The 14,404-nt window shown below is 35.2% G+C and overlaps 1 protein-coding gene across 1 annotated transcript; it reads right to left on the reverse strand.

Annotated features, from left to right (window-relative positions):
- Positions 1-1,162: 1,162 nt before the first annotated feature.
- On the reverse strand, positions 1,163-13,120 carry syap1 (synapse associated protein 1). Its single transcript, XM_084427631.1, has 9 exons — positions 12,823-13,120; positions 10,362-10,480; positions 8,697-8,763; positions 8,545-8,618; positions 5,551-5,690; positions 3,652-3,791; positions 3,470-3,528; positions 3,260-3,386; positions 1,163-2,217 (listed from the first exon to the last, which is right to left on the reverse strand). Exons 1-9 carry the CDS (start codon positions 12,950-12,952, stop codon positions 2,090-2,092), a joined length of 984 nt encoding a protein of 327 aa, XP_084283757.1. The 5' UTR covers positions 12,953-13,120; the 3' UTR covers positions 1,163-2,089.
- Between the last annotated feature and the right edge of the window lie 1,284 nt (positions 13,121-14,404).

Consider the following 14,404-nt stretch of genomic DNA (forward strand, 5'->3'; position numbering starts at 1 on the left):
AGTGAAATAAAACCATAATATTTTTTAAAAATAAAATAAACGTAAAATAAAAATAAACCATCCTCTAGGAAAAAAAAAACTACTCACAGTGAAAAACAAAAGTCCACATTAACAAAATAAAAATTAAACAACTATGACATTTAAAAAAAGGAAAATAAACCCTGCTCTGGGAGTTTATTTCTGCCACAGAATAAAAATAAAATAAAAAAGGCAATTGCGACTTTTTATCTCGCAATTCTGACTTTATAACTCACAACTGCGTCTTTATATCTTGCAATTCTGACTTTATAACTCACAATTACGCTTTTATATCTTGCAATTCTGACTTTATAACTCACAATTGCGAGTTTATATCACACAATTCTGACTTTATATCTTAGAATTGCATATTTATAACACAATTGTGACTTTATATTTTGCAATTTTGACTTTATAACTCGCAAGTGCGCTTTTATATCTTGCAATTCTGACTTTATAACTCACAATTGCGAGTTAACATCACACGATTCTGAAAAAAAAAAAAAAAAAAAAAATCAGAATAGCATATAACCTGGCAATTACCTTTTTAATTTTTTATTAAAATAAAAGGTTTCCTCCAATAAAAAGGTTTCAGAAAACAAATTAGTAATGCAATAAGAAAAGTCATTATGGTATGTATGTGCATACATTTATTATAGATAAGAGTGTTACACTAGAAACATTCGTAGTAGTAGTATTAAAAAAAAGTGTCATGTGTTAGCAACTTTAAACTGTACAATCAACAAATGGCGACCACATTAAATGAAATGTTTCAGCACATAATAAAGACAAATTTCAGCGACTTTCCACAGAAATCATATACAGATGGGGTTTAAAAGTAATGTGCCATTTCGTGAATTCAGAGGATTTTCAATCCAACTTGGCAACCCGGGTGACGTCATTACGTCTACGTGCGCAGTGACACGATCAAGACAGACACACACGACCAGTGTAAACACATGCGCACTATTTAAAAACTTACTTAAAACCGCATCAAATGTAATTTAATAACGTATATGTGTATATAGAACATGAACAAAACAACATTACATAAAAGCTAACAGTATTTACGATGTGAAGGACTGCATATTTGTACAGTATATTGAAGATATTGCATTGCTTACACAACAACAAACCAGAGAACTTTAGAGACAAAGATTTTATTTACGGCAACAAAAGCATGATTATTCATCTGTTAAGTAATCAGACAAGGTGCAGGTTGAAAATACAAACAAACAAACACAAAGTTATACTGTAGCTCTCACCTTACAATCATGTAATATTGTTTGATTAAACATGTATGGAAATTTATCTCAAGAGAGAAACCGAACATTTTATAACTTTACCAAATCCTGCCACATGATGACCAGAGTACAAATATCGAATAATCGACATTCAGAAACAAATCAGGAATGAGAAGCCGTCAAAAACTAGTCGGAGAAACTCGATATGTGCGCTTATAGTGTTTGAGCATTGCAAAAATCAAGTATTTTTGTCTTGTTTTCCAGTACAAATATCGAAACATTTTTAAATCAATATACATTCACTGGAAAAGCAAAATGACTTAAGATGTTAACTCTAGCGTTCTGAAAAAATTGAGCAAAATTAAGTGAGTTTATTATTAAAACAAGAACAAAGTCTTAAAGGAAAATAAGATTATTTTTGTTCATGTTTTAATCATAATTTTGCTTCTCCAGTAAATGTGTCGTGATGATATTTGTACAAGATAAAAAATAAAAAAATTCTCCAGCTTTTTGAGTTTTGGTTTGTATTTACACCACTGAAAGAAGGCCATTCATGGCAGAAATTAGTCAGAAAGAAATGATAAATCAGCAAAACTACATCTGATTTACGTGTTCTCGCTAACTATGATCAGAGAGAGGAACCTTTTCTTAGTTACTGTGCATGTTGGCACCTCACCGAATGAATCCCTCGCCTGCTAAACATCACATTTCATTCATGTTTACGATAAACACTCTCATAGAAAACCCTGAAACTTCAGTTCTGTCCGATTGATGAAACTCTTTTCATTTGCAGTGTCCTCCACACCAGAGGGGGGCGCTGTTGCGATTTAGCTGTCGTCCTGCAGCATCTCCTCGATCTCACGGTCCCAGATATCGTCTCGATTTTCCGGGTCGACGACCACCTCGTATTCCTGAAGTTCCTGCTGCAGTTCCTTCTCCCAGTCGGCGGTTTCTTCTATCGGAGAAACAACAAAAGTCTTCGGTCAAAAATGGACGAATTTTTTTTTACGTTTTTACATTTTCATATCGGAATGGGATGAAACTTGGTGACTTTGGTTGCATTAGGGGGGGGGGGGGGGGGGGACGTCACACTTGGCTTATTTGCGATAAAAAATGGCCGACATAGGAAATGAATGGGAAATACGAAAAAACTTTTGGTGGTAAAAACTACGAATCTACAATGACTACAAAAACTACAAATGTGTGAAATAAAATCAATAATTCAGCCACAATGCAGTGAAGAAAATAAACAGCAAGGAAGAGGATAAACATACACACACACTCAAACACACACTCACTTACGCACAGACACAAACAAACTGGTGTGACTGTAACAATATGGTCAAATTGAGCCAAAAGACTGAAATAAGAGGTTGAAATCAGATCAAACCCAGATTGATTAAGCATACCTGTTCATTTTTGTTACATTTTTATTGAATTGTGATGTTTAGTGTGTAACTAAGTTTGACGGTAGTGAAAAATAATGCAAAAACTCACACTTCAAATCAACATTTCAAACAAAACAAAATCTAAACCGTGGCAAAAAGTAGTCTGAGAATGTCCAAGTATAAATCCAAAATAAAAAAATTAAAACTTAATAAAATGATAATTATGTCTAAAAAAGCACTAGAGAATGTATAAGGCATCTAGTGTTACACCACGGCATTACACACGTTTATTTGTTTTTTTTACACCCACTAATCCTAAAAAATTGGATTTTAAATGCCTCATCTCTAATTTAACATGGAATACTGCTTTAATAAAAAAACATATATATATATTAGAAATGGTGGAAAATGGCTCATAAAATGTGTATAAATATTGCATTGTATCATACAATCCCCCCAAAATTCGAAATAATACTAAATAATTAATAATTATTGAACAAAAACATATAACATTGGTTTGGCAGAAACAAAGTAACATTTGAAGGCTTCGGTCACTTCTGCTCCTGAAAGAGTCCAGTTAAAGATACAGTAGATGTTGCTGGTTCTCACCGTCCTTCTTATCCAGCACCAGCTGCTCCATCTCTTTCCTCAGATCCTCCTGGTTTATGTCACAGGCGTCAAACGCGTCGCTCACGAACTCGGACACGCCGGGGCTGGTGGAGATGTCCTCCTCTTCCTGAAGGCAGAGCGGACACACACACAGAGATGAGAACACACACACACATGTGACCATGAAGCAGACCTGAGGGGAAACTGTACCTCGTTAGTCTTGGCTGTGGAGCTGATGGCGACTGGAGGAGTCTTCGGTCTGATCGTCTCTGTGAAGCAGGAAGACACACGTTTACTCGTCTAGTAAATGCATCTTGATTTAAGAGTGTTGAGATATCTGGACTGGAAACACTGCGTGAGAAAAGCACGTTTGCCGTGTGTGTGTGACTCACCGGAGAGGGTTTGGTCGAGTGGAGCGTTGGAGTTCTTCTCCTCCGCCTGTTGTTGAGCCGCGAGAGCCGTGAGCTGAGCCGACTGCTTTATCAGAGACACGCGGTAGAAGTAATTCCTCCAGAACACGTCCTCCTTCACCCTGAAACACACACACACACACTTAGATCTCAGCTCACAGAGACAGAAAGTTAACCCTCCTGATGCACTCGGGTCCAATTCAAGTCTTTTTAAATTCATAGATTTTTAGTACGAAACGAAACTTTGCATACGTGTTATAGTCTGGGTGATGTGCACTTCTTCATAAAAGCATGCAATTCGGTACTTAAAATGTTCAGAAATGGAGCCTTGTGGCGGCCATTTTACTTTCCACCATTACCAAATGATGTATTTTGTTTCATATCTCCTGAATCAAACATGCTAACACAGAAAGGATGATGTCTACCCCTGTGTTTTGATGGTCAAGGATTACAATGATGCCATATACAACATCAGAAACTGTACAGTTTCATGCTTTTATGAAAAAGTGAACATCATTTTCACATATCACCTGGACTATTAAGACTGTCAAGATACACATCAATTATGTATTTCAGATTTTTTAGACAGAAAAATAACGATTTAAACTAAAGAGAAACACCTTTCACATTCCGTGTCTGCGGCTTTACTCGTGAAACTATGCTTTGTGTTCATCTATTAGTTCGTTTTGTCTCAAATACTTCTGTAAAATACATTTATCCTCTCATCCACACACTCTTTTCCTGCCCACTGCGACTGCTTTTTGTTTATAAACATGCTTCACACACACACACACACACACACGATAATTCTGAAATTAAAATATAATGAATGTTTGTTAGTAGATCAGAAGTTCATGGACCAAACAGTGTAAATATGTAAAAGGAAAGACGCAGATTCAGGCTGTTTATCATCTGGAAGTTAAAGTTTATGCAAGTCAAATCCATCTATTTTGTTTAAAAACATTAATTTAATACTGATGTTGTTTTGTTAGAAAAAGAAAGTGTAGTTTTCATAAAAATCAGTCATGAGTTTAATTAAACCCACTGAAGTCAATGGTAATTCTCTTATGTTTTAAACAATTTCATTTAATGATATATTCAAATAACATTTCTCATAAACATTGATAATAAAAAATAAAAAAATTTTTTGCATTCCTAGATTTTTCTGTAGTTCTTGTAACATTTTAAATTTCAAAGAATTTCTCAATTTTGTAATAAATAAAAAGGGGCTAAATGAAGTAATAGCATGGTAGAAACATGCTAACATTTTTGTTCATTCATTTATTAAGTTACTGATCAGATACAATATGGTTTTAGTTGAAAAATATTACGTTTTCTTTGTGTACACTGCAAAATACGCTTTTCTTACTCAGTATTTTTGTCTTGTTTCCAGTCCAAATATCAGAAAACTCTTAAATCAAGATGCATTTACTAGATGAGTGAAATAACATAAGATATTAAGTCCTGTTTTCTGGGGAAATAAATAAAAATGAAGTGAGTTGATGCTTAAAAAAGCAAAATGATCTGCCAATGGGGTCAGAAAAATAATGTTGTTTCTGTTTGAATTAAGATTATTTTTCTCCCCATTGGCAGATCATTTTGCTTGTTTTAAGCATCAACTCACTTCATTTTTATTTATTCCCCCAGAAAACAGGACATAATATCTTATGTCATTTTACTCATCTAGTAAATGCATCTTGATTTAAGAGTTTGTAGATATTTGGACTGGAAAGACAGAAACACTGAGTAAGAAAAGCATGTTTTGCAGTGCATATTATGGTTAAAGGTAAAGATGTAAGTCGTAACCTGGTGCAAATCTTGCTTATACACACGCTTGTTTTACTGTGCGCATTGCGATGCTTTAATGGAGCCAGATCTCACTGTTTAGGGACGAGGTCGAAGCGCATCCGGTTGAGAAGCTCATCTTCCTGTAACATCACGAGGGCGACGGAGGACATCTGATCGAAGTCGAAGTGAAACTGCACTCCAGCCGGAGGATCACGCAAGAAGTTCCTCTTGTCCTGAGCGAAGACAGAAAACATACGACTCAATCATGCAGTCCTGGTTTACAGTGATCAGGGCTCTCATTTATAAAACTGTGTGTAGGATCTAAAGGTGTGTGTGTGCGCCCGAGGGCCAAAAATGGCGTACGGCTAAAAATATTCAGACTTGTAAAACCGTGAGAACGCCAGAACCTGCGATAAACCCCCTTTATAAACCCAGTCCGCGGAGGACTGTGTTCACACGCGTCTCCTCCCCGAAATAACCATATATGAGCTTACAACGCCTCGTGTACTATACACACTACTGTTCAGAAGTTTGGGGTCAGGACGATTTTTAATGTTTTTAAAAGAAGTCTCTTCTGCTCACCAAGGCTGCATTGATTTGATTAAAAATACAAAAAAACAGAAATATTGTGAAATATTATTCCAATGTAAATCATCTGTTCTCTATGTGAATATATAGTAAACTATAATTTATTCCTGTGATCAAAGCTGAATGTTCAGCATCATTACTCCAGTCTTCAGTGTCACATGATCCTTCACAAATCACTCTAATATGATGATTTGATGCTCAAGAAACATTTATGATTATTATCAATGTTGAAAACAGTTATTTACATTTTTATTTCATGATGCTTTAATGAATAGAAAGTTGAAAAGAACAGCATTTATTTAAAATAGAATATTTTGTAACATTATGAATGTCTTTACTGTAACTTTTGATCAGTTTAACTCATCCTTGATGAATAAAAGTATTGATTTATTTGATTTATTTCCCCAAAAAAATAAAATAAAAATTCTTACTGACCCCAAACTCCTGAACGGCAGTGTTTAATGTTACAAAAGATTTAGATTTCAGATAAATGCTGTTCTTTTGAACTTTCTATTCATCATAGCATCATGAAATAAAAATGTAAATAACTGTTTTCAACATTGATAATAATCATAAATGTTTCTTGAGCATCAAATCATCATATTAGAGTGATTTCTGAAGGATCATGTGACACTGAAGACTGGAGTAATGATGCTGAAAATTCAGCTTTGATCACAGGAATAAATTACACTTTACTGTATATTCACATAGAAAACAGATGATTTACATTGGAATAATATTTCACAATATTACTGTTTTTGTTTGTATTTTTAATCAAATAAATACAGCCTTGGTGAGCAGAAGATACTTATTTTAAAAACATAAAAAAAAATCTTACTGACCCCAAACTTTTGAACGGTAGTGTATATCCTCATTTGCATAAACCTTGTTTAACGGTAGAAAACATTAGGAGAATATGAGATACAGATGTCACATTACATTACTAAAAATCATTTAGTAGCCGATCCTCGTCTTGCTGTTGGAATAAATAAATCAAATAGTATGAAATACAATATTTTTCTCAATGTTTTCCACTGGCCAAATAGTATTTTTAATTGCTTTAGTTTTAATGGAAACAGATTGTGTATCATTGATCATTATTTGCGTGTAAATATGTCCTCAGACCGCTAGTTCTGCTATCATCATGCGCTCAGCATTAGCACACGGCATCACACAGGAAAACCAGAATGCCGTATTTAATCTAAATGTGTATATCAGATGTAGAACATAATTATTTTATGTATTTAAACTGTTATTGTGAGCATGCACTGTATGATTAGGACTCATAATGCATATTAAAGTGGTTTTCCTTCATCAGTTCCTCAGATCTCCGTCTCTAATGTTCACACGCAGGAGTTCCTCACAGATGCACGTTCTCCTGTCAAGTGTGTTTTTATAAGTCACACTTCATGTGTGTGAAGCTGCGTACGGCTCATGTGTGTGAAGCTGCGTACGGCTCATGTGTGTGAAGCTGCGTACGGCTCTCTCAGGGCCGGTTCTGTGCGACGCAGCGGTTATAAATCAGCAGGCCTGGGTATGACACACATTTCACAATCCGATTTGATTCAATATTGATTATTTTGGATATCAGGTACACAATATATGGCAAAAGGAAAACACATCTCTTCACTAATGCTGTAAACTGGGAGTCAGTGGTGGCCTATAGGCTTCATTAGCCTACTGTAATACCGAAGGTAAAAATGAACTGATTTGTATACAAACACTTAAATTACACTTATTTTTATAACAATAAAGTTATATGGAATATACACATTTAAATGGTGGCTGTCATAAAAACCTGCCAGATTTATTCAAACATGCATTAAATATTGAAGAACATTATAATTATAATGAATATATAATATGATGCATATATTTAGCAGAATGCTCCTCTCTAGAGTTAATGTTTCTGGCTGACTGACGAGTTTATGGTCACTGGATACGTTTTTTCTGAGGTAAATGTGACGCTACATGACATTGTTTACAAGCTGTTTTACTGACTTACTGTTGAAACACTGATTGGGCGATTCCATGTCACATGATACGGACTTCGATAAGTTGTACTCTACCTTTTAACACACTTTCAGAAGCTCATTCATGTTTATTTCACGCTGTAACTGGTGTTATTGAGGCGGAAGAGAAGATCATGTGCTTCTCTAGAGCTGAGCCGGAGCGATCTCACGCCACAGCGCCAACACTGTGTTTGTGTTTTTGAATTTTGTAAGAAAATGGATGTAATTTGAAATCTGAGACTTTGTTTCATATCAATAGTAACAAAGCACAAAGATTATTGCGATTTATTGGATGGGATGCGCTACAATGTTCCATTCATTCATCAACTGAGAACAGGATGACTAATCGATTCTTGGGATTTAAGAATTGATATCGGTTCGTAAAAATGAGAATCGATTAAAATCGAGAAATTGATATTTTTTACCCAGCCCTAATAAATGAGTTTTCTTTCTCCTGGAGATGTAATGAAGTAAAGCTGGAACTCACAGCGGATAAAGCCAGGATCTGCTGCTGGATGGTCTCCTCCTCGGTGTATCCGACCCAAGGCGGCACCGCTGCGTCTGCGGACACACACACTCCACGACATATAGAAGTGCACACAAACACACGTCTTCAGAAACACCTGTGCGACCTCATACCTGTTTTCTTTGCATTTTTCTCTTGCACAAATTTCTCCTGTTCCTTCTGGAAATCTCCCAAAATGGTCTGAAAGAGAATCAGTGCAACTGGATCAAGGTGAGCAGAATCACACACTTCTTCTGGGAGGATTGTGTGTGTTAAAGGTGCACTGGGCAGGAGTTTTAAGTATATAAAATAAAATTAAGTATATAAAGTAACAAAAAATAATGTCTCTCAATCGTTTCACTGCAAAACATGCTTTTCTTACTTAGTATTTTTGTCTTGTTTCCAGTTCAAATATCTCACATGTCTTAAGCCGAGACACGGCAGGCCAAACCATCGCTTATTTTTTAGATTGAGATTTTTGGATATTTGTCTTCAATAACAGTCTACTTTCAGACTTGTGGTGAAGAAAAGTCAGAAATACACATTTAGGTCTTTATTTTACACACTTTGTCTGTTTGCGTCTGTAGATTTCTCATAAATTCAACAAAAGTTGGCGTTGTAAATCCGTGATCGCTGTCTGCTCCCTGTCATCACACACACCGCTGGAAAGCTCTCTCTCTCCTGTACAATGCTGTCGGATCCAAATATGTTCATTTCCTTTTTATCAGCAACCAATCGTGAAAGTAAAAGGGCTGAATGCGCAATCTCATTGGCTGATGATAAATCTTTAAAGCCCGTTTTCTCAAAATGACTTTTCTCTCTGAAATCTCCACTTCAGCAGCACCGATACACACCAAACCTTCCAGTCTTGTACCTAGTTATATTATGAAGACATTTACAGAGGGATTTGTGAATATATTATTCCTAGCCTGATTTATATAACATTTTATTCCAAAAAACATGGCGAAAATCTGTTTTTTAAGGCTATTGACAGAATATTCTGATTTACAGGAGAACAAAAGTAGATATCCATAAATCCCTCGGTCATTTTTTGACCCATCTAATATGTGAACACAATGAAAAAATTATTTTTAACCTGGTTTATCCAATACTCAGATTTCATTTTTTTTTATATATATATGCAAATTAGCGCATATTTTATTAGATATTGCCTCATTTGCATATTTAAACATTAAATTACAGAAAACTTGTAATACATTTTTTTCTCATCTTAATGTAGGTAATCAACTGGGAAAGTTTCATGGTGATATCTGCTAGTTAAACATTTTACCCTATTCACCTGTAGTGTCTCGCCTTAAATCAAGATGCATTTACTAAAGAAGTAAAATGACATTAAATATTATGTCCTGTTTTCTGGGGAAATAAATAAAAATGAAGTGAGTTGATGATTAAAAAAAGCAAAATTATCTGCCAATGGGGTCAGAAAAATAATGCTAATCCTAAAGGAAACAGGGCAATGGTATCAATGAGAAAGAGACTGTTTAATATAGTGCCACGTCAGCATCTGAGGCTCTTCTCATGGCAAAGATGTAATTACAAAAATACAAATATCATATAAATACAATAAAACCAAGCAAACAAAGTCATATTATACAAGATTTTTAAACAAATCCAAAACCTCTTCAGGCATAATCTCACTAAATAAGTGCTTAAGTGAAATAACTTCATAAAAGAGCATTCTAGTGTTAAACCCAGACCATAACACACGCTTGGTGGACAGAATGCGTGTATAAATATAGGATATTAAGAGTGAAATATGAGTTAGCGATGACAGAAACCTTGTCGATGATGCCGTCGATGTTGCTCTCCTCCACCGTCTTCTTGATGTTCTGCGCAGTTTCTGCCACAGACTCCGAGATCTTCTTAGTCGCGCTACTCGCAAAGTTCAGGATAAAGCCTGAGAGAGGAGAACACACACGTCACACACACACACACACATCACACTGTTCTGTGTCGCTGTTCAGTCGGGCACTTTAATTAACCATGATGGTACTACTATAGTAAAGGGTCAGTAGATGCATATATATATATATATCGCCTCTCTTTATACTGTTCTTCATCTGGGAGGACATGACACCGGGACGAAGGCTACTTGTGCCGAAACATCGGTAATAAATGCGCTTAAGTGAGTGTGCAGTTATTTTTTCTTTGCATAAAGCAATACCTCACATTACTATAACTTTACCATGGTATATTATATTATTTTGTGCTGTCAAATTGATTAATTAATTGAAAAATTTGTGTTTATATAATATGTATGTGTGTGTGTGTGTGTGTGTGTCTATCGCACAAACACACACACACACACACACATACACACACACATATATTATATAAACACAAACTTTTATGGTAGATGCGATTAAATTATTTGACAGCCCTAATTATATATACACACACACACACACACACACACACACACACACACACACACACACAGATGTACAGTACAGGCCACAAGTTTGGAAACATTACTATTTTTAATGTTTTTAAAAGAAGTTTCTTCTGCTCATCAAGCCTGCATTTATTTGATCAAAAACACAGAAAAAAAATGTAATATTGTCAAATATTATTATAATTTAACATAATTGGTTTTCAATTTATTATACTTTAAATGATCATTTATTTCTGTGATCAAAGCTGAATTTTCAGCATCATTACTCCAGTCTATCACATGATCCTTTAGAAATCAGTATAATATGAGGATTCATTATCAAAGTTGGAAACAGTTCTGCTGCTTAATATTTTTTCATAACCTGTGATACTTTTTTAGGATATTTTGATGAATAAAATGTAAAAAAATAAATAAAAAAAAAATAAAAAAAATAAGAAGCAAATGTTTAAAAATATAAATCTTTTATAACAGCAATACACACTACTGGCCAGTCTTTTTTTTTTTTTTTTTTGAAATAAATCAAATACTTCAAGACTTCTTTCAAAAATATAAAAAAACTTAATGTTTCCAAACTTTTGACCTGTACTGTATATAAACACATACACACACACACACACACACACACACACACACAGATAGATATATATAAACACATATATATACACACACACACACACACAGATATATATATATATAAACACATATGGGTCATTGACAAATAAGGTTTTTAAAAGTGTAAAAAAATAGAATGGAGATATAACTATATTTGAAACCATGTTTTAGTTTTCCTAGGTGTTAACAATAAGATTGTGTGGTTTGTACAACCAATTAACACTGTTTTTGGTCATTTTTTACAAGATGGAAAAAATTTGTCACCAAAAAAGTCATTGGGTTTAACCACTGATTTGAAACTTAGAAACTGATTTGACATTGATGTTGAGATAGTGTATAGTGTGTGCCACAGAAGAAATATTAAATACAATGATCACTGATCTCATAAATGTAATCATTTATTGGACTACTCTAAACACTCCATTGCACAGGGAAAGGAGAAAACGAGCCTTATCTGCTTTATATTTGTATTATTGTAGTTCCTTTAGTTATTAAAAACAATATTATTCCATTTAAATATTTACTATATCGGTTTTACCAAATGACCTTTTGACACTTCAAGACCTTTAAAATACTTTTATATGTACTAAAATATAATTAAAAACTTTAGGATTTAGTAAAAGAGATCAAGTTGTACTACCTTATATACTTTGGATGTTATATATTTGTTTTTTTATTATTAGGCTATTATTATTATTAAGGCCTTTGGACAAAAAAATGACCCGTCACGTCATTGACCCATACACACACACACACACACACACACACACACACACATATATATATATATATATATGGAAGCCCATTTCATGCGGATTAGAAAGAAACATGCTTTTGTAAATCATCAACTTGTTATTTTTGTCTTAGTATCTTAGTGTCATAATTTCGACTTTATCTCATAATAAAAAGCCACTCAGTACGCAGAATTTGATTCTGTTTCTATTTCCACTTTTTTGAATATGACTATTTTATAATCTTGACGTGTTATCTAATAATTTCGACTTAATTTTGGATTGTCTTCCATAATTACGACTTCTGATGTCATAATTTGGACTTTCCAGTGCCATAATAACATTGCCCACAGCATGACTAGTTGTGCTTGTATATCTGCTCTTCCACAGATGATATATATATATAACGTTAGTTGTGTGTGTGCTGTGTGTGTGTGTGTGTGTGTGTGTGTGTGTGTGTGTGTGTGTGTGTGTGTGTGTGTGTACAGTGTTGTGTCTCACCGCTGAGTCCTTTGGCCTGTGACTCTCCAGTCTCTGTGTTTATGTTTTTCTCCTCCACTGTTTCCGGTTTGTCAGTTTTCTCTTCATTCTCCGGCTCTCCGCCCAGCCACGAGCTCCAGCTCTTGAACATGCTGCCGTCTTTCAGTCTCTCTGCGGTGAAATAAACGATCTCTGCTCGTTTTAATCAGGATAATTAATAATTTTACTCCATGTCTCACACACATCCGCACTGGGCCACATCAACAACACCAGCAGCATCCGAGCGCTTCCTCGGTCCTCATACAGAAGCTGTTTCTGCGGCTCCACAGCGACACCTGCCGCCTGGAGGAACGACTGAGCGCCACTAGCGGCCACGATAAACACGTTTCATCTGTTTTGAAATCGTTTAAAGGGGTGGTTGACTATGATTTGACTTTTCTAACTTTAGTTAGTGTGTAATGTTGCTGTTTGAGCATAAACAACATCTGCAAAGTTACAACCCTCAAAGTTCAAAGCAAAGGGAGATATTTGCTTTTACAGAAATCACTTTTTAAGGACTACAACAAACGGCTGGTAGAGACTACACCACATTCCTCCCGGGTTAGTGACATCACAAACCCTAAAATTTACATAAACCCCGCCCCCTGAACACGATTTATAGATTATCAAGACAGAATATGCTAATCAATGACTAGAAGATAACTACACATCAGCTACATAAATTCATCAACTAACCATTCAGAAATGTTGTCTACATGTTGTCACTTCTTCTTGAGTCTCTCCATCATTGTCTGACTCCGGTTTGAACATAAAAGGCTAAAAGTTTTTGAAATTTTCAGTGCATGTGTGTGTGCTAGCTCTTGAAGCTCCGCCCCCTGTGCCGGGAGCAGCAGCTCATTTGCATTTAAGCTCCATCCACACACAGAATAGAATAAGCATATTTTAAGCCGATACATCAACATCTCTCATCATTGGGGTGGGGGAACGGATTTCGACAGCTGAACTATTTGCCGTCGGATTCTGTTCCCCCTATGTTTCTTACACAATGAGGTTCTAAGATTTATCAACTTGCAGCAAATTGCTAGCCTCAATAGCCTAGTGGTCAGTTCCCTAACAATATTAGTTTTTTTTAGCTTTGGGCGACCCGAGTTCAAGTCCCGGTTCGTCAAAGTTTCTTGATACTATACTGTCCTATCATAATAAAAGGCAAAAAAATATTTTCTTTAAACTGATGCAAGTTAAGCTCCATCCACACACAAAAATAAAATCAGCATTTTTTAAGCCGATACATCAACACCTCTTATAATGGGAGTGGGGGAACGGATTCCGACAGCTGCTTTTTTTGCCGTCTGATTCTGTTCCCCCTATGTTTCTGACAAACTGAGGTTCTAATATTTATCACATTGATGCTGTTTAAAGAGACAGACACAAAAACGGTGCGTTTTTTGCTCACCCTCAAAAACTGACAATTTTAACATGCTATATAAAAATATCTGTGGGGTATTTAGAGCTGAAACTTCACACACACACTCTGGGGACATCAGAGACTTATTTTACATCTTGTGAAAAGGGGCATTATACCAGCCCTTTAATATGTAGAAAG

The sequence above is a fragment of the Rutilus rutilus genome, assembly GCF_951802725.1.
Source record: "Rutilus rutilus genome assembly, chromosome: 13".
NCBI lineage: Eukaryota > Metazoa > Chordata > Actinopteri > Cypriniformes > Leuciscidae > Rutilus > Rutilus rutilus.